Below are 21,743 nucleotides of genomic sequence, written 5' to 3'. Positions count from 1 at the left end.
TGCATGCAATTCTGGAGTACCACCACCATACATGTCCCACCATGACACTGCTTCCATAGAACCCCAATCAGCAATAGATGGGGATAGGGTGAAAACCCCTTTATTCCCAATAAAATCACCAATTTGTTGCTACATCCTTTCTCGTTCCATATCATCTGGAATCACTACATCAAGGGCTGTGTGGTAACATGTAGAAACTTCTGGGTCCTTGTGGGGCTTCATCCTCATTTCACCCCCAGGTGCTGTTGTAGCCAACCACTCTCATGAATGATACTTAGGATTGAGAAGGAATGCCAAACAATACAACGGAAGATTTGATCGATCCCAACGAGCCACAAATAAAGTCTTCATCATTTGAAATAACACAGGATCGTCATATAGGGCCATCGCAATTTCCCCTAATATAGTTTCCATGCGCTCGTATGCATCTCCCACGACAGCCCTATAGCTATTTTATTGTCATCTATATTAGCCTTGTAAATGACATTATCAATTTATTCATCTTCCAAAATTCGTCGTCCATGATAATATCACGGACGATACCATATTAATTATCTGATGTGCCTCGTTTCAAACCTTCCCACTCCCTACCCAATACTAAAGACGTCAAGGCAACTCTCACTTCCATCAATCTCCTCACCCCTCAGTGTCGCATCTTTAGGGCTTCGGTGGTTGTACGGTGGCACACCTTTAGTGGTGGCTAATGTTTTTCACGAAAGGCAGCAAAGCAGTTTACCGACAAAGAAGCTGACATCCATGCTAAAGATGTAGGGCTTGATCCAACCCCCGAGGAGAGTCTTAGATCTGATAATAACAACCTAAGTGCTAGGCTAGTGCAGGAAGTTGCTAATACCCGGAGGGCCAACAAAGAGATATCGCCCTTAAAGCATGAGGTTTTAAGCCTCACCTCCCAGTTAGAACAGCTCACGTCTACATTATGGGTTGCTCGTGAGGCCCAAGTCGATATTTCTTCACGCTTTATTATTAATCACACGAGTGCAATACCCGTTTATCCCCAATCGCTCCTTAGTGGGCAAGGGGAAACAAGCGGGGCCGTTCATAGGTTTATAGAAGAGGATCAATAGCCCATTGTCTTAGGCTTTCAATGTTGAAGGGCGTTTTTGGATGGGTTAAGCTTGTGTTGTTCTTCTTTGGGCCTTTTTTGAGTGGGCAGCACAGGTGTTTGGTTCATGAATTCATGTTTGTTTTAGTGCCTTAGGTTGAAATTAGGATATTATATGGCCATAGGCGTGATTTTGGCTGTCTTGAACCTTTGACCTATGATTGGGTATTTTTTTGCGTCATTCGTGAACTGTGCGGTTTTTTTGGCTCTAGTCTCAGTTCATGTCATTCCCCTCGGCCTCCTCTTTTAGGATTTTTTTGACCTTTGGTGGAGATCTTTATATGTGCATGGGCTTCTTGGGCTCGATAGACATTGAATCCTTTTTGTGGACTTCTTTGAATGGTGTATGGGCTTTTTGGGCCCGATAGACATCTTTTCACCCCCTTGCTCTGTATATCAGACTCTCTTATTTGCTCGTGCATGACTTAGACACTCTCTTATGGTTTGCACGTGCATGACTTACTTTACTGTGGCTTGAATTGCAAGTAATGTCATCAGCATGACTTGCTTTACTATGGCTTAAATTGCAAGTAATGTCATCAGTTTTTTTTTTTTTTATGATGATGCCATCAGTTAATATAGATTACCTTTTTTTTGTTTTTACACTTATTGATCTAATTCTTTACATTTTCTTATCTTTGTGAATGATTTGAATTTTGTACTCCCCGTTTATATATGGAGGGAGGGGATCCAAATTTGGTACGAGAGAGGAGATATGTGGGAGAGAGAGAGAGAGAGATCCAAATTGGGGGAAGAGAGAGAGATCCAAATTGGTGATAGAGAGAGAGATCCAAATTGGGGGGGGAGAGAGATCCAAATTGGGGAGATAGAGAGAGATCCAAATTGGGGTCGAGGAAGTTGGAAGTGGGTAGATGTGTGTGTGTGAGAGAGAGAGAGAGAGAGAGAGAGAGAGAGAGATCCGAGAGGGGGAGCTACGTAACTTAGACTCAATTGTGTTTTACTTCTTTTTGTTATATGATTTCTAGAGATTAAAATGGATTCTGATTTGGATTCTATTGCGAATGGGGTTGTGCAAAGATAAAAGAATGCAAATTACTTGTTTTTTATTTTTATTTTTATTTTTATTTTTATTTTGTTGATTTTTAGAAAGTATCATACTTAACTAATTCTACCTCTAAACTTGTTTTTAGAGGTAATTTTGTATTTGGGTGTTGGAATGGAGGAGGAAATTGGGTATGCTGATTTTTTTGGGTCTGATAATGCGACTGTGGTGTTGGAAGAAGTCGAAATGCCTACTTCCACTCCATTGTGGAAGTATGTGACAGTTGTAGGTAATTATGACAAGGGGATCGATGGTACTAAGAAGTGGATATGTAATTTCAATCGTAGAGAAACCCCTTTTTCTGCAGGCGCATGTATTGGGACCATCATTTGTTAAGGGGTCTAAGGGGATATCAAGCTGCCCAAGATTATCTAGGGAAATAAAAATGTTGGATGTTTGGTGGATACATCGTTGTTTCCATCATTAGTGCAAACCGAAAGTCCTGATAAAAAAAGAAAGGGTAATACCCAAGCCAAGATCCCACATTTATTTAATGTTCAGGCAAGAGATGATGTGGACGTTGCGGTGGCTCGTTTCTTGTATGCCCACGTCATCCCTTTTTATGTTACAAAGGGACCAAGGTTCCATGAAATGATTTACGCTGTTAATAACGGCCCAAGAGGCTATGTGGCACCTAAGTACGAAACGTTCCAAACAACATTGCTTGACAAAGAGGGAAGTAGGATCGATCAGGCTTTGGGTGCAGTTAGGAGTGAGTGGGGAAATTATGATGTATCCATTATATATGATGGTTGGAGTAAGATTAAGAACGAGTCTTTGATTATTGTCATGGCCGTATCAGCTGGGAAGGCCATGTTCATTAATAGCATCGATTGTTCATCTATTGGAAAAACTAGTCAAGTGATTGCTGATATCCTTTTGAAAACCATAGAGTCGATTGGATCGTATAATGTGGTTCAAGTCGTAACCTACAATGCGGCCAATTGCAAAGGTGCAGATGCTATAATTCAACGTCGTCATTCCCAAAGTTTTTGGTCAGGTTGCTTGGCTCATACTTTGAGTCTGTTAATAAAGGATATTGTTGACAAAAAAAAGAAAAATCCATCTTTTTCTTTCGTTCGCAATTACTATAAGCAAGCAAAAGCAGTGGTGAAGTACATTCATAATCATACAAGATGCCTATACATTTTTCGGACCCATTCTAACTTAGAACTTCTTAAGTCTAAGAAGACAAGGTTTGGGTATCACTATATCATGTTGAGGAGATTGATGGAAGTGAGAGTTGCCTTGACGTCTTTAGTATTGGATAGGGAGTGGGAAGGTTTGAAACGAGGCACATCAGATAATCAACATGGTATCGTCCGTGATATTATCATGGACGACGAATTCTGGAAGATGAATAAATTGATATTATCTTTTACAAGGCCAATATAGAAGACAATAAAATAGCGACAGGGCTGTCGTGGGAGCGCATGGATACTATGTTGGGGGAAATTGAGGTGGCCCTATATGACGATCCTGTGTTATTTCAAATGATGAAGACTTTATTCGTAGCTCGTTGGGACCAGTCAAATCTTTCGTTGCATTGATTGGCATTCCTTCTTAGTCCTAAATATTATTCACGAGTGAGGTTGGCTACACTAGCACTTGGGGGTAGTGTTTCAAAAAGCGCTAGGTGGGTGCTAGGTGGGTCCTAGGCAGTCTGGGGGTCCAGGCCGCCCAGTCGAATCCAAAAAGGATACCCATTTGAATAAAAAAAGGATATATAGTATAAAAAATAAAAATTAGGTATTTGGGGCACTTACTTTGAGTTTGATTGCTCAATCTTCAAACTTCCACCTCAAAGTTGCTTCTAATGACCCGCAATCGTCTAAAAACCCCCCAATAGATTTATAAAACATTAAAAATTAAATCTAATATCAATGGGTGATGTTTTGATCAATTTTTGTCAACTTTGAGAAACCCTTCGTTCTTAAAAAAATCATCAAAAACTAGTTTTTTTGAGGCTTTCTCTCTCTAAAATGGGCTCCAATAAATTTTAGGTTTCAAATGAACTTAAAACTATCCTTCTAACCTTTTATATTCTTTATAAAAATCAATATAAAAAAAAAATATTCCGCCTCTGCGTGGTGCTACACGCCTGCCTAGGCGGGTTCCGTACTGCCTAGGCAGCCGCCCAGATTGGCCGCCTAGTCTTGAGCGATGCGCTCAGGCCTTCTGGACCGCCTAGGCGGCCGCTTAGGCGCTGGGCGGTCCGCTTTTTGAATCACTGCTTGAGGATGAAAGGAGGATGAATCCCCACCATGACCCATAAGTTTCTACATGTTACCACACTTCCCTTGATGTACTGATTCTAGATGATATGGAACGAGGAAGGGTGCAGCATGAAATTGGTGATTTTCTTGAGAATAAAGGGGTTTCGCCCTCTCCCCATCTATTGCTGATTGGGGTTCTATGGAAGCAGTGTCATGGTGGGACATTTATGGTGGTTGTATAGAATTTCATGCAATTGCGGTGAAGGTGTTGTCACAAAGTGTTAATTCCTCATGTGCAGAGAGATGTTTGAGCGTGTATAGTTACTTGTACAATGTTAAATGAAATCGGGTGAATGTGGATCGTTCCGAATCATTGATGTATGTTTATTAGAATGACAAACTGTTGAATTGATTGCTGGTAGACCACAACGAGAAATATAAGAACTGGGACTCTCATCCTGAAGACGATCACCTCGAGGATGACATAGAGGCTCTCGAATCGTTGTCTACACGCCTCGATGTTGATGATGTCAGAGTTGTGTCTGCATTGCCTTTGGGATTTGTCACTCCATCGGGTACTTCAAGAGAGTCACGTAGTACTTTAAGCCACCCCGATGTATTGGCAATTGAAGGTACCATCGAGCGCGTCCTCAGCCAGCCTTCTCCAAGCGCTACCCCAAGAGTGCATCCATCATCCAACCCAAGAGCGTCTCCATCGTCTGCTACAGTTCAAATTCCTCCAACATCTTTTACCATTACACAAAAGCTCCTCGCAGCAACCCGAAAAGAGTGGAAGAAGGAACAAGTCATAGCCCCCCTCCTCCCCCTCCCGTTCCCCCCTCTCTCTCTCTCTCTCTCTCTCTCTCTCTATTATGAAGTATTATAACTTTTTTTATTACACAATATATAAATTCTAAACTTTCAATTATCAATCCATGTGTCTTGCTTTATATGTTATTAAATGATTTCAATATTTTTTTAAGCATTTAAATTGGAGTCGAATAAATAAAATTAGCATTATTAATAACCACTTTACATTCAGTATTTCAATACTAAGCAATGTTGCGAGGCTACACGTGGTGTAAGATCACTTAAGCAGTCTTTTCACATAACATATGAGCAAGATAAAGAAACCAAGGCAGTTTACGCCACCACAAATATAAGAAACATTATTCTATGGCCATTTAGGGGTCGTTTGGATACCTGGAAATATATTGTCCATGAAATATATTGTTGGCGTAATACATTATTGCATAATACATTACCTGCAAATGGATTGTTACTGTTTGGGTAGGATTTTAGATGCAACCTGGGAAATACATTGCTATTGTTTGGCTATGTCTAGAAGAAATATGAGAAATGCATTATAAACATTTTAACAACACGTGCTTATAAACTATCATTTCTTTCTTTTTTTGTCACAAAATTCCACTGAAATGCGAAATTAAAGTCATCATCACACCATTCCAAAAGATTTTCTAATAATAACATTATCAACATTCCAAAAAGATTTTCTGATATTAACTTGTACCATTCTAAAGTCATGATGATACCATTTCCTACTTATTTTGCATGCGTTTGGCACTTACATGGAATCACATGTCTTCTAACATGATTAGACTTTGGTTTCAACATGATAAGTCATTGGATTAATATGATTGGAATAACATGATTTTATTGTGATAGGCTTTATTTTTATCTATTTTTTATTGTGATAAGCTTTATTTTTATCTATTTTTTATTGTGATAAGCTTTATTTTTATCTATTTTTTATAGAAGTCTTTCAAATGTCTCTCTATATAATTTCAAATAAACAATAAATTTATGGGACCAAATTCAAAATCTTTATAGTACAAGTTAAAAAATGGGAAGAAGTTTGATTAGTAAACTAGAAGGTTTGGTAATTGTAGTAGAAAATTTTGAGGCATTGGAGGAGACTAAAGAGGTATCTTATTTCAATTGAGCTTTTACTAATCTCTTATGAGGATTATATTGTGTGAAATTTTTTATTGTGATTGTATAGGGCTTACTAGGTCTCTCCTGCTTCTCTCTCTTGAGGTCAGCAGCAACGACTCTCCTGCTTCTCTCTCTTCAGGTTAGCAGCTGAAAGAAAAAAGTCCAGATGAGAGAAAGGGGATTTAAAGAGAGAGAGCACCTTATGCAAACCAATTATTATGGCAGATGAGAGAAAGGGAAAGGGGGTTTAAAGAGAGAGGGAGCACCTTATGCAAACCAAACGAGTTATTACGGCTCAAGAGAGAGAGGGGGCAGGTTTAGATAGGGGGGAGTACCTATGCAAACCAGTTATCATGGCTCAAGAAGAGAGAGAGAATAAGGCTTAGGGAAAATGACGGGTTGGCACTTTTTTAAACGGGAGATAGGGTAGCGAGAGACGCGTGCGAAAGATTTATCAAAGATTACCCGTCAAGACACGTAATAGATTTTTCACCCCTCACCGTACGTAATGGGTTTCGTGACTTTTTGGGAAATCTTGGGTAATCTCTTTCCATTTCCTTACTATTAAAGTGTACCCAAACAGTGGAAATGTCATATTTCCTTGTAATCTATTGTCATGTAATAGATTTTCAGGTACCCAAACGGCCCCTTTAATAATTTCAGATAACATATGAGCAAGATTAAGAAACCAAGGCAGTTTACATCACCGCAAATATAAGGAACATTATTCTATAGGCATTTAAATCAGGAAAAAAATATAACATTACTAATAACCATTTTGCAATCGGTAGTACAATACCAAGCAATGTTGCAAGGGGAGACGTCGTGCAAGTTCACTTAAGTAATTCACATAGCTATGAGCAAAGTAAAGAAACTATAGCAGTTTACATCAACGCAAATATAAGAAACATAATAAAGATCACTAAAAAAGCAATACAATCTCATTAAATTCCTTCTAAAATACATGCCTTATAAATAATAATACCCCCTTATAGTACACATGCCGCCTAATGCTATTGTTTGGGACCTTAAAGCAATATATCTGCTAGAAAATAAAACATGACTTTGTGTACAAGAAACCAATGTTTTATACGGTGTAGATGATTCATAACCCTGATGAAACGAGTTCTATTACATGTAGAATCGTGTATCATTTAATATGGAATCAAGATTTAAACCTCGCTGGAAGCCAGATTCAATCTATTTGGGAGCGTCTACTCACAATAAGGGGGTTCAAGTTTCTCTAGATCTGTTGGATCGAGATTCCAAAACTAAGTAATCTAGTTTCCTTGGTTTTGAAAAATATTTTTAAAAGAAGTGTTGAATCGAGATTCCGAAATTAAGGAATCGAGTTTCCTTGGTTCCGAAAATAGGTTTCCACATGTGTGAGGAATCAAGATTCCGAAATTAAGGAATCGAGGTTCCTATAATGCAAAAAAAAGGTTCCCACCTAGGTACGGAATCAAGATTCTGATTTAAAGGAATCGAGTTTCATTGGTTCAAAAAAATGGCTTCCGTGGAGTTTCCTTAACGGAAACGAGTTTCGAAATCGGAATCGCAGGGTCTGAGGAGAGATTCCGGTAACTATGGTTTGGAGCATTCGAACCTGCTGGATATATGGATGGAACTAGAAATACTCCAGATTTGACTCGGTTTAAAGTCCATACCGATGCTCGACCTTATGTCCAACGAGTGTGGACACTGGTTCCCGTTCCTACCAGTCTGATCAACTGGTACAATCTGTCTATGGTATCATTGATCTAATGTTGAAATATGTTCAGACATGCTATGATATTTTGAGAATTTTGCTGGTGTGATCAGTGGTGTAGGTCGTAGTTGGGCTTAGTTGTTTATTTTATTTATTTATTTATGTTTATATTTTTGAGTGTATAGATGGGCTTAGTTGCTTCATATCACTAAGATGAAGATTGAATTCATTTATTGTTATACTTCATCACTTCATCATCGTTGGAGAGGCTTGAGTCTGCTGGTTGGAGTCTTCTTCTGTCGCCCATGTTGCACTGGGAAGTGGGAGCCATGCTTCTGCTTTTAGACATAGTCTTGCGGGGAATTCATGACATGCTTATCCATGGGAATGTAGTTTTCCCATTTCTAGGATCGATCGAGTACATGGATTTTCAGGAATCTTCTTCGTTCTGCTGATCATCACTGGAACCTTCCCCAATTCCTGGTGCAAATTATGGGTTGTCTTGCATAGGGTAGTGTAGTGAACTCTCTCTTAATACTTGTCTCCGCTATGATCTAATTTTCATGCTTCAATGGGATGAGGTCTTCTCTTCTCGTTTCTCATCCAGTTTTGTTCATGCAAGGTTTTATTCTTTTGGAAATGAGCAACGCAACTATCTCTTGGAAATGCAAATCTTAGAACGTTAGCTAGGTAGCAGGTCAACACAGTACATATCATTTGAAATACCTCTTGAAACTCATTGTACCCTCCATAGATTGTGAATGTTCCGAGGAGTATGAATTTTCTATCAATTTGAGGTTGATGAAAACAGTTGCGTGTGAATAAGAAAAGAGCATTACAATGAGATACATACTACGGATAAAACATTTATAAATGGTTCTTTTACTTTGTCGGCGGCTGTGCACTATTGAGACGTGAAGTTCTAGAATAATTTCTAACATGAAATGATATTTGTACTTTATGGTCGTGTTCCATCATGTATTTGTTTTTTGTGTCTATGGGCTAGTCTATGTTCCAAAAATTGTTTTCCTCAAAAAGGAAGATGATATTTGAACTTTATTGTATGTCTTCCATTGTACTTTTTTTTTGTTTCTGTGGAGACTTGACAATAGTGTTGGCATGTAACATTGTTTCTTGATTTTTTCATCTTATATGTTTCTCATTCTCGTTACGCTTGTTGCTGATGTCCTTTCAATATTTTTCCTGTGGCTTACGAATAAAAGAACATTTTCTTGTGGCATCCTTCGATATGAGTTGAATTTGGTTTTGCAGGGAACAGGTGATCTAACAACTGCGCTCTTATTAGGTTGGAGCAATGTAAGTCTTTGAAGTTAGATAGCTTGAAAGGAGCCTAGTCTGCAGTAATGTTGTAACTTTAAAAATGGAATGTTTCTCATTAAATACTTTTCTTCTCTTTATGTTTCTGCATTTTCGTGTTTAGAAATACCCTGACAACCTTGAGAGGGCAGCAGAGCTAGCAGTTTCAAGTTTGCAGGTATGAACTTTATCATATCATAGACTTTGCAGGTCTATTCAGCCGACTTTGTTATTATGAGGAGGTTTCATTCCTGAGCAATAACGGTATTTTTTGTTTCAGAAAAAACAATGATTATATCCATGTTTGAAAAATTGTTGAGCCGGATTGTAGTTGTTCAATCAACTCGTAACTGGGGGCTTGCTGCTTCCTGATGGCTCTGAACTGGTGACCCAGCTCAGTTTGCATGAAATCCCCAGTTCACTGTTGTGAACTGGGCAGTTTCCAGAAAATCGAATCTGGCAATTCAATGAATTGCCCAGTTCTCCCATAGGTTTCACCCTTTTTCGGGTCTTTTTTACCAACCCCCCGCCCCCCCGAAATTTTTTCTCTCTAAAGCCTATTTCTCTCCCACTTTCTAACATTATTAATTTCATCGTCATCATCATCATCACCATCTAAGTTGATCATTATACATTTTATAATTCAAATTCATATTATTTAGGAGAAAATATTAACCTATTCCTTGATTTTCAAGAGTGAAAATTTTGTGGTAGATTTTTGGGAGTAAAAGCTGCCTCAAATAAACTTTTAGCTTGAAACAGGCTGAAAAGTTTTGAATCAGGTGAAGAAATCTAGCTTTACCTATTTTCGATTGAAATTCATAGTGATGCAAATCAAGGGAAAATGATTAACTCAAAATTTTCACCAAATTCAAAATTTTCAGCGAAATTCAAAAGAACATAGCTTATTTTTCATAAAAAAATAGTAATGGGACTGTTTTGCCATTAAGTCTATGACTAATTTGTCACAATCGGATGAAAAATCAGTTGAACATGGAGAAAAATCAATTTGGCTTTTTGTGATCTTTGCATTTTCATAATCGGACAATGTTTTATCTCCATTTTCATGCTCATGATTTGCTTGAAAATGGCAAAAAGCGAGTTGAACAATGTAAAGATCAAAGTTTAGAGGGAGAATGGAGATGATGCAATATCATTACTTTTTTTTTCGTACTTTTTGTTCCGCCAACCCAGGATTGGAGTTCTTAGATGGGAAATGGTGATCAGATTGCTACCTGACTTAGTCGGCCACCTATTCCAGTTTTTAAAACACTAGATTACAACATGACTTCTAGTTTAATCTAAATCTGAAGATATCATGAGGATTCCTTGAATAGATATATCTTACATCAATGATATGCATGTCTTTATGATGTCGATGAATTGTATATTGGAATCATGGTTTTTAGAAGCAGAAGCAGGAGCAGGAGTGGGGGTTCATCAGTGGCAAGAAGCTCCCTTGTTTGAGAGTGTCATCTAATTTGCTCTTCCAATAATTATTATAAAAATGAGAAATAAAAACAAATTTTTTATAAATAACATTTAGATATGCATCAAATATATTCGGAATATGTATATTTTACTTACAAATCTATTTCCTCCAAGTAAGTTTTAAAACTTGTATTTATTTATTCAAGTCTTATCATGCAAAAAACTTGCATAGTAATTGATAAATATGGTGCAAACTTTAGTAAAAGATATTGATTGATTTGATAGTTACACATTAAAAAAGAAGAAGAAATTGATTGATTTATGTCAAAAATAAGTCCTGCCCTTTTCTTCCTCTACCCTTATATTATAAATTAAAAAAGAAATTATAGAATAGATAGAACATGAATACATACACAAAGAGATGAAAAGAAATGAATTTCATAGTTGCTAAACTTGGATCCATTATTCTTTCTTTAATGCGATTATGAAACCATTGCATTTAGGGCTTTCTTTTTTAAAATTTGTCTGGATTTACGCATCTTCTTTTCCCTTAAAAAAGTATGTTTTACTAGGATTTGCATCAATATTTGTTTCTTCTGATTGACATGTACTTAAGACGTTTTTTTTTAATAGATATGGATGAGATATCTTTTTTCCTTTGAATAATTTACAGAACATGGTTTTGCAACATAACTTTTTTTCTAACTGATATTCATTTGAGATTTGTCTAGCATGATTGCGAATTATACCGACCGCCCTTAAATGATTTTGTGTTCATATGGGAGTGGAATGCACCCAAGCTTCCACTCTAGGAACATGGGATCACTACCAAGTTGGTTATCCTGGTATCCGAGGTTGTAATAAATTCTTCTTGAAAAGTGAATGGTAGTCATGAATGCCTTTATGTCCAAGCCTAAGTGCCCATCGACAGCTAAAAACACTTGAAAATCTGCCATGCTAAACCAGTAGGTTCTGAAATGAAGCACTGTAATTTTCAGAATGATAAAATACATGGACTCTCAATTTCCATAGCAATTCTAAGGGTGAGCTGCCTAACGCAGCTGCAACGGAATTATCAGGAAACACATCAATCATAAATTGTTTATTTGTTTATTTCACTAGAAAGGGTCATGGGTAAAAGAGGGTAAAACTCAACTTAGAGTCTGATTTTTGCAATTGTATTCGTTACTGAGCTATTCTGTCTCCACAGGGTCAGAGCTCAAGGTGAATGGTGGCTCTGATAACCTTCTTACTAAATAATTAACTGAGTAGGCTTTATGAAGGTAAATTGCTCTAGTGTGCAATAAACTGCAATTAGGACGCTCCCCATTTAGCCAATACACGTGGTGATGGGGTCTTGATAAATTTGCAAGCCCCTCTGAAGGGCAGTTCTCCTGTCTGAAGTTTGTAGAGATGTTGTCTTGTATATGCAATGGATTTGTAGAGATGTTGTCTTGTATATGCAATGGATTTGTAGAGATGTTGTCCTGTATATGCAATGGAGTTCACCTCTCTCCTTCATTCTGTTGCGTTCTTTCCTTTTTTCTTTCCTCCCATCCCATGCTAGATTTAGGGTTTCCTAAATTTAACATAAGCTCTCGCATATTACTTTGGACCAGTGTTTTAAAAAACAGTGAGTCGAACCGGACTCGCCTGGTTCGACTCGGGAACCGGCACAGCTCTTGCTGGTTCTAGCACAAAACCGGGAACCGCCCGGTTCTAGAGTAGAACCGCCGATTCCCATCTGGTTCTATCCGGTTCAGCTCGGTTCACACACGTAACGCTTGACACGCACGTGCGAGCGTGCCCCACGCACACTCACACGCGCACACGTGTGTTCGAGCGCACGTGCGAGCGTGTCCCACGCACACTCACACGTGCACACGTGCGCGCATGCCCCCACGCACACTCACGCGTGCACATGTGTGTCCAAGCGCACGTGCGAGCGTGCCCCCATGCACACTCACGCGTGCACACGTGTATCCAAGCGCACGTGTGAGGTTGCCCTAATATTTTTGCATACATATTATAGTTTATATTATATAGGTATTTATATACCAAAGTTGAATACCCATCTTTCGATGTGGGATAATTCCCAAACATCATTAAATGAAAACGAAATGTAAATATAGTCTATTAATCAGCAATTTATAATCACATGTAGTTAGATGGTTTGGTGGTTATGACTTTTGTTTTTTTACTTGATGTCCCAAGGTCGAATCCCCTTGGACATGTGTTGCATTCGAATCCCTTTGGGCATGTGTTACATTTTTGTTGTGTATATAGTGGTTGGTATAAATATAAATATTTTAGTTGTGTATATAGTGGTTGGTATAAATATAAATATTTTTGTAAATAATATAAAAGACATAAAAAAATGAAAAATAAAAAAATTAATTTTTTCTATAACAGTTAATTTTTGTTGTATATAGTGGTATAATTATTTTTGTAAATAATATAAAAGGTATAAAAAAAATAAAAATAAAAAGTTTATTCTATTTGAAATCTCCATCTTTATACTAACAATCTCTTTTACTAAATTTATTATAGAAACCTAAAAAAATAAATTTTTTAAAAATTGAAGTGTTATATCCAAAATTTGTACGCATTTTATTAATTTTTACATTGATAACCAAATCTTTTATTTTATTTATAAATTTTTACATTATAAATCATGTAATGTACTATTTTTCTTACAGTTGTCAATAATACATTTTAAATTAGATAATATAATAAAATATTTTTAATTTGTTATTATTTGTCTAATAAAATAATTATAAAATGTAAACTAATAATTATAATTTCAGTATATAATATTATAATTAGTGAAGTTGTAATAATTTTGGATTATAGTTAGTTAGGCTGTAATAGTTTGGGTTTTTTTAGCGGATTAGGGTTTTTCGTCAAAACGAGATTTTAATGGCCATTCTTTCATTGATTAGTCTACACTTTATAAAAATCCATATATAATTATATATTTTATCCATGATAATTCTATGATTTTTCTTTTATGTGATGCAAATTAGTAGTTAAAATAAGTTTATACAGGGAAAGAGCATCTCAATATTCACAAATTGATAAAAAAAATGAAACTTAATAGTGTAGTACCTTCATTTTTTATTGGATTCCTAAAAAAAACATTTATAATGAATTTTAATAATTTTTTCGGATTTTTTTGAAGCTTTAATCCGACCGATTCAGCCGATTCTCGATCCGGATCCCCGATTCGCCGATCCGGATCGGTTTTTGAGGTGCTCAATCCGGGTCACCGATCCGCTTTTTAAACCAATGCTTTGGACTATGTGTTGTCACTGTTCTTGATATCTTCAATACTGAATCTGCTACATGTGCTATGCGGTAAGTTGTGTATGACTTGAAGAAAACAACGTAGGTGGCTATGCATATGTTATCCAGCATTAGATTAGGATAATGACTCATAGATTGTAGCCACAGATGGACTGATATTTTAGGGTTGGGGTCCTGAGGAAAATTTGTTATACATGAAGATATTGGAACCAGCCCTTTGCTTAATATATTTTTTGATGCAGACAAAATGCAACATCCTTCAGTCATTTTTCCTGAACTTTTTGTATGGAAAGGAAGTACTACAATTACATCTGTTTTAGAAAAGATTAAGATGTGATGAATGCTCAATGAGTCAACAAGTATCATATAATGAAGTTTGTGAGGTGGAGGCCTTAGGAACCTTCTTATTTCTCCATATTTTTTATGTTTGAGGACCAAAGATTTTGTAAGTCCATCCTCTTGGCTGCTAAGACCAAGATCCTGAAAGAAAATAGATTTGGAGCACTAAAAATGCTTAATCTTGAATGTCATCTCAACATGCACTCTGGAATGTCCATTTTAATCGACCCTAGATCATTCACATTTGAAATGAATTTTTTGTTTAAAATTCAAGTTATTTCTCCTGTTATCTGAACATTTTTTAATCTTAATGCAGGCACTACTACACAGAACTGTGGATGATTACAAGGCTGCAGGGTTTGATCCCCAATCAAGTAGCCTAGAGATCCGCTTAATTCAGAGCCAGGATGATATTCGTTTACCCCAGGTTACTTACTTTGCAGAAAAGTATACCTGATAATAAACATTTTCAGATACTTGAAAAACGTATGTTCTTTTTGTAAAAAACTCCTTATTTGCATGTGCTTCACAGACGTAATGTTAGATGCTATTATTCAGAGCCATGTTTGGCAAATTTTAATTGTTCATTACAATGGGAGGGGGTGGTGATTACTCTGTTCATAAGACACTAAGCTCACTAGTTAAAAATATTCAGTCAGGCTTGCATTGGGATATCCGAAGCAAAAATTTTTAGCTCGCAAGGCAAAGAAATGAACAAAAACTAGTTGTATGTCAACAGTTGATGCACAAGCATTACAACTTTCTATTCTGATGTAGGAAATTCTTTTTGGTAAAGTCCATGCCTTTAATTGAGAGGATTAATTTCATATTAAAAACATAGTTTACCTGATGTTTGGCTTGGTCATGTGCTTATGTAAAAATAATGTTCGGAAAGTAGATAAGTTATGTGATGTATCAATACTTTACCTTGCACATGTGCTTGTATGTAACAAAACGAAACAATGTATACAATAAATGAGGGTTTTTTTTTTTTCCATTTTTTGGGGGTGGGGGGTAAGTCAGGAGGATGCACCCCTACCCGTTTTTGAAATAGTCAATTTAAACATAAATGAGGTCTCCAAGGTGTCAGTATATTGCACAAAAAGCTGAGTAGATTATGATCATTAACCACTTATTATATCGTGATGGAGTTTTGCCAAGGACTTGGTGCATATGATTTCCTAGTTATTGGTCATCGTGAATATACTATTGTTGTGGTTCCTCCTAATTTCTACTGGAGAAGACTCTTTCGTGGGAAGAGGCAGCACACTTGTTGTGATGAAACATGTCAAATAGTTATAGAAGCCAACACATTTAATGTTTTGAGAATACTATTAGCGTTGACCCACTTGATGTTACCACCGTATTGAGTGTATTATTTGCTTGTGCTTGGTTTGGATTCTGGGTGTCATCTTTTTTCATGAGATTAAATTATCCGACCCTTTTCACAAAGGGTGTGGTTTCTATAAGGTTGCAACCTTAAACAATCCAAATTTTATCATTTTGACGTAAAATGTTTTTAGGATTATCTAAAACTTGATTTTCATATCTAATTATATAATTTTAAACACCAAAAATGGTTAAAATCAAGTAGATCTACAAACATATGAAAATCTTGAAAATGGACGGTCTAGATAATGTGTTGCAAGATGCACTATTTTTGGGACTCAATTTTTTTTTTTTTTTTTCTTTCCTTCCTATTCATGCATCCTGATGTGGAGACGATGAATAAAAAGCATTTTCAACGTTAAAATAATATACATTTCAAGGTTAAGTTATTCCTTTCACAAATATGGGATTAGCAATTGAAGTATGGACTTGTCCCGCAAGTTTATTAGAGATTGTCGGCAGTATACTAAGATGGACACCCTCCACAATGAGCAAATGGACGTAACCTTTCCCCAGCTGGAAGAATAGTGTTTGGCCGGTAGCTTATACTGAAAGGGGCGTGGGTTTTCTAGTTGATGCCAATTCCAAGTGAAGGGAAGGTGGAAAAGTAATTTATGAGAAGAACATATATGTTCGGGTTGCCCCGTCCCGAGTCATCATAAGAAGGCACTATCCAACAATCCCCTTGGCATGACGTTTTATTATGTTACCAAATAACTAGAGGTGCCGGTCTTTTGTTATTTTAATGGAATTTATAACAATTCAGGAATCTTAAGGTGTTCATGCTATTCTTGACAGTACCCAACAAAGAGTCGAGGTGCCAGTCTTTTGTTATTTTAATGGAATTTATAACAATTCAGGAATCTGAAGGTGTTCATGCTATTCTTGACAGTACTCAACGAAGAGTCGTGCAAGGTGATTCTTCCAATGTCAGAGGCTCCCAAAAGATCCCTTGTCTTCTAAAATCAGTTTTAGGCAAGATTATGGAGGATAAGTGGCATCACAATCCTTACTTAGCACATCAATAGAGAAAAGAACCGCAAGAGGCATATGCCTTGGCTAGAGATGATGTCGAGTTGGACTATTTAATAGGGGAAAAGATATTGTCAACCTATAGGCTGATGGAACAATGATGTCTATTATTGAATTTTGGTCGATCTGACAGACACGATTATATTTTAAATTTAAATTTTAATTTAAATTTAATTTTTAATTTTAATTTTAATTTTAATTTTAATTTTAATTTTAATTTTAATTTTAATTTTAATTTAATTTTAATTTTAATTTTAATTTTAATTTTAATTTTAATTTTAATTTTAATTTTAATTTTAATTTTAATTTTAATTTTAATTTTAATTTTAATTTTAATTTTAATTTTAATTTTAATTGTTTTTTTACAAATCCAAATCACAATAAATTTGGGCGTCGTTTCTTCTTATCAAGGCACATATAATAAAAATATTAAAAAATTTATTCTAAAAAACTAAATTGACTAGAATATCCCTGAAATCTTATAGGGATATTTTGATACATTTAATTTTTATAAATTAATTTTTTAATATTTTTATTAGATTCATCTATGTTTTAAGAATATTTAGCTATGAGCTAGTAGGTTGACCTCAGACTCTCCCATTTAATAGTTAATAAGCTGTTGCGTGTACCATTGTTACCATCACTTTTTTTGTATATCTTGCTCGTTGTACATCAATTTTGTCGACAGTAATGAAAAAAATTACAAGCTAAAGTTCGGAAAAGAAGTTGTTCCTACTTGTATCATGCTGTGCGTGAACACATGCATGCACGTGTGAACATTGATAATATGACCCTAGGACCATCAAGCATAGCAAAGGACAAAAGTGGGAGTGGGTGTTTAATTGAGAAGAGAACAAAAGTGAAATGAGCATGAGTAGAAGAGAGAAAAATAGGCACAAGGAAAGGTGGAAAGGGACTAATGAAAAAGATAGAAAAGGACCTGTCAAAAGGAAGGGCAACCTGCAAGTATGAGGTTATATGGTGAAGCCAAACGAGAACAACCACATAGAAAAAGGTTTTGGTAGGCAGCCATTGAGGAGGAATCTTCAACAAGGGAAAGTGACTAGCTTTCTATGTATCGGTGAAGATGGAACAATACAAGAACTCCCTGAAGATCCCAAAAGCATGCCAATAAAATGGATGGGTCTCAAAGTATAGTTGAATTTTTTTCCTCCATTTGATCGAGTCCCTTTTGATAACCAATCCCCTTGGCCCCCCCGGGCACTACGTTGCGGCCTAGAACCTCCTTGGGTGAAAAGTTACATATATGTCTTGTTATTTTTGTATTTATATGTATTCTAACCAACTTTTTCCACTCAAATATATAATGTTGAAACACGTTCAAAACTTTAAATCATTGAGAAATTTCAAAAACATAAACAAGGCCCAGATGCATTAACCTCCAACTATCCGATCCAAATTGAGTATGACTCTATACTTACATCTGAACATAACTGGACAAGATGAAAGGCAAAAGAGAAGTATAAAACCAATAACCAAAATGTTAAATAAATTTTCGTTAAATCTCATATATATATATATATATATATATATATATATATATATATATATATATATTGGAAAATATGGGATTAGCCCACTAGCTCATATGAACAAATGAGCCCAACGGTTCAGATTGAATTTAGGCCGATCTGACAATCACAGATGTCTGATAGTGTTTGAATTTTTGTTTTTTTTCTACTGATACAAATTACTTAAAATTTTAGGTGTGTGTTCTTCTCATCAAGGAGCACATAATAAAAATATAAAAAAAATTATCCACAAAAAATAAAATAACCAAAATACCCCTCGAAACATTTCAGGGGTATTTTGGTCACTTTATTTCATGTAAAACATTTGTTTGATATTTTTCGAAGATTCACTTATTGTTTACGAACACACGATTAAAATTTTAAGTGATTTGAGTTTGTATAAAAAAACTAAAATTCAAATACTACCGGACATCCGTGATCGTCAAATCGGCCCAGAATCAATCTGGGACGTTGGGCTCATATGTTCATATGAGCCAGTGGCTAATCCCATCTTTTCCACTAGCTCATATCAATATATGAGCCCAGCAGCTCAGATTAAATCTGGTCATTCTGACGGTCACGATATCATTTCGTATTTGAATTTTATATATATGAAAAATGCTGAGATTGGCCCATTAGCTCATATTAACATATGAGTCCAACAATCCGGATTGAATCTGAGCCGATCTAACGGTCACGACTTTATTCATATTTGAATATATATATATATATATATATATAGAAAGGTTGTTGTAATGTTAAAAAAACCTCTAATTGATCATCTCGACATCGAGATGTACGAATATGGAAGAAAAAAAGATTTAGAGTCCCAGAAGTAGTGTATTTTGCAATATATTATATAGACCGTCTATTTTTAAGATTTTTGTATGTTTATAGATCTGTTTAATTTTAACCATTTTTAGAGTTTAAAATTTTATAATTAGATATGAAAATAGATTTTGAGATAATCATTAGAATTCTTTCACCAAAATTACACTTTATGATAAAATTTGGAGGTGCGCTTTAATTAGATGGTTTAATGTTGCAACCTTATAGAAACCACATATATATATATATATATATATATATATATCAAAAAAATCAATAGACTTGAGATCTAGTTTTTTTTTCCACTTCGGGGGTTTAGAATACCCCTATAGCCTTTTATGAAAAAAAACATGGGTAAAAAAATGACTCAAAGGACCTTTATGGGGCACTTTATTCTAAAAATAAGGGCCCTCGGTTAGGTACAGGCACCTAGGGAGGGTTGCCTAGCCCTGACGTTGGCGCTGAGGTCCTCCGGACCCTTAGACGGGCATCCAGGCACTAGTTGGACAGTTTTTTCAAACAATGCTTGGGCCTAATAGAGAGATTTGTGGACTTTGCACATGAACTCCGTTGCAGAAGAAACCAAACCAAGCTAAGTCAACTTCATTTGGTTTCGATGGAATTGCCTACTTTCTGTTTGCTCTCCCAACTAGAAGCTGATCCCATTGAGCAAATCCATTCACTTGGCCAACCAGGATCAAGCAGGATACGGGAATGTATGGCGTACACAAGCTGTGGCGTTGGCTTTTGGATCCCAAAGAGCCGACCTGACCTGATCTGACCGTGGCCAACTAGGACCTAGTCGGGTCAACTCAGACCCAGTCCGACTAGTTTACAACCCTAGGCTGATCACATTGGCACATGTGCGCATTGGCCAATAACAAGCTTCAAAATAACAACATTAAACAAATTTATGCTGAACAAATTTGGAAAACGTTTTTATAAGGTTGCAACATTCAAATGTAGAATTAAGGTACACCTCAAAAATCCATTATAAAAGGTTGTCTTTTAGTTTATTAACTCGATATTGAGATGTAGATACGGGAATGTATGGCATACACATGTTGTATGACGTTGATGGCGTTGGCTTTTGGGTCCCAAAGAGCCGATCTGACCTAATCTGACCGGGCGGAACCAGGACCCAGTCGGGTCAACTCAGACCCGATCCGACTAGTTTACACACCTAGGCTAACTCACATTGGCACATGTGCACGTTAACAAGCTTCAAAATAGCGACATTTAATTTGAAACAAATTTATTCTGAACAAATTTCAAAAAAGTTTATATAAGGTTGCAACATAAAAATGTAGAATTAATATGCACCTCAAAAATCTATCATAAAAGGTTGTTTTTTAGTTGATCATCTCGACATTGAGATGTAGATACAGAATGTATGGCGTACACAAGCTATATGATGTTGATGGCGTTGGCTTTTTGGGTCCCAAAGAGCCGACCTAACCCGATTTGACCGGGCTGAACTAGGAACAAGTCGGATCGACTCAGGCCCAGCCCAACTAATTTACACCCCTAAGCTGACTCACATTGGCACATGCGCGTGCATTGGTCGTTAACAAGCTTCAAAACAACTAACATTTAATTTGAAACAAATTTGATAAAAGTTTATATAAGGTTGCAACCTTAAAATGTAGAATCATAAAAATGTGGTTTTCTAGTTGATCATTTCGACATTGAGATGTAGATATGGGAAGGGAATGTATGGCGTACACAAGCAATATGCCGTTGATGGCATTGGCTTTTTAGGTTCCAAAGAGCCGACTTGACCCAATCTGACCGGGCAGAACTAAGACCCAATCGTATCGACTCAAACCCAGTCCCGACTAGTTTACACCCCCCAGCTATTTCACATTGGTACATGCGCGCGCATTGGCTGTTAACAAGCTTCAAAATAACGACATTTAATTTGAAACAAATTTATTCTAAACAAATTCGATAAGAGTTTATATAAGCTTGCAATCTTAAAATGTAGAATCAAAGTGCACCTAAAAAATCCATCATAAAAGGTGGTTTTCTAATTCATCATTTCGACATTGAGATGTATGAGTTTCGACATTGAGATGTATGAATATGAAGAGTAAAAATATTTTGTCTTATATATAATGTATCTTGCAACACAATTTTTGGACAGTCCATTTTCAAAATTTTCAAGTATTTATAAATGTACTTGATTTGAACCACTTTTGGAGTTTGAGATATATTATTATTAAAGATAAAAATAGATTTTCTAAGTCATAAGAATTTTTGACACAGATATATTATTATTAAAGATAAAAATATTTCAAGTCATAACAATTTTTGACACCAAAATTATACTTATTATAAAATTTAGAGGTGCCCTTTAATTTGATCGTTAAAAGTTGCAACCTTATACCAACCACACCCAAACAAATTTGAATTGACCGCAGCTATTTTGAATCACACGTAATGCTCATGAATACAAACACATCAAACCATTGTTAATCTCCCTCATCGATCAACGTGGACG

General features: G+C 36.1%; 1 protein-coding gene across 48 annotated transcripts in view; it reads left to right on the top strand.

Annotated features, from left to right (window-relative positions):
• Positions 1–15,254, top strand: part of SOS4 (pfkB-like carbohydrate kinase family protein) — a 56,866-nt gene extending 41,612 nt beyond the window's left edge. For 33 of the 48 annotated variants that reach the window (XR_016046999.1, XR_016047012.1, XR_016047011.1 and 30 more), the window contains 3 exons: positions 9,339–9,383; positions 9,508–9,561; positions 14,776–15,254. Coding sequence is in view for 27 of the 48 variants with exons in the window: in XM_088855057.1 (XP_088711183.1) it covers positions 9,339–9,383; positions 9,508–9,561; positions 14,776–14,916 (240 nt within the window). In the remaining 21 variants the exon portion in view is untranslated. Of the gene's footprint in view, positions 1–9,338; positions 9,384–9,507; positions 9,562–12,024; positions 12,336–14,775 lie in introns of those variants that run through there. The other 15 variants (XR_016046996.1, XR_016046998.1, XR_016046995.1 and 12 more) reach the window with 1 other exon arrangement.
• The last annotated feature ends 6,489 nt before the right edge of the window (positions 15,255–21,743 follow it).

The sequence above is a fragment of the Amborella trichopoda genome, chromosome 13 (genome assembly GCF_054954075.1).
Source record: "Amborella trichopoda isolate Santa Cruz 75 chromosome 13, AtrichopodaSantaCruz75HAP2 v2.0, whole genome shotgun sequence".
NCBI classification, from domain to species: Eukaryota; Viridiplantae; Streptophyta; class Magnoliopsida; order Amborellales; family Amborellaceae; genus Amborella; species Amborella trichopoda.
The sequence above is the reverse complement of the archived record's forward strand: the minus strand, read 5'-3'. Positions and strand labels throughout refer to the sequence as shown.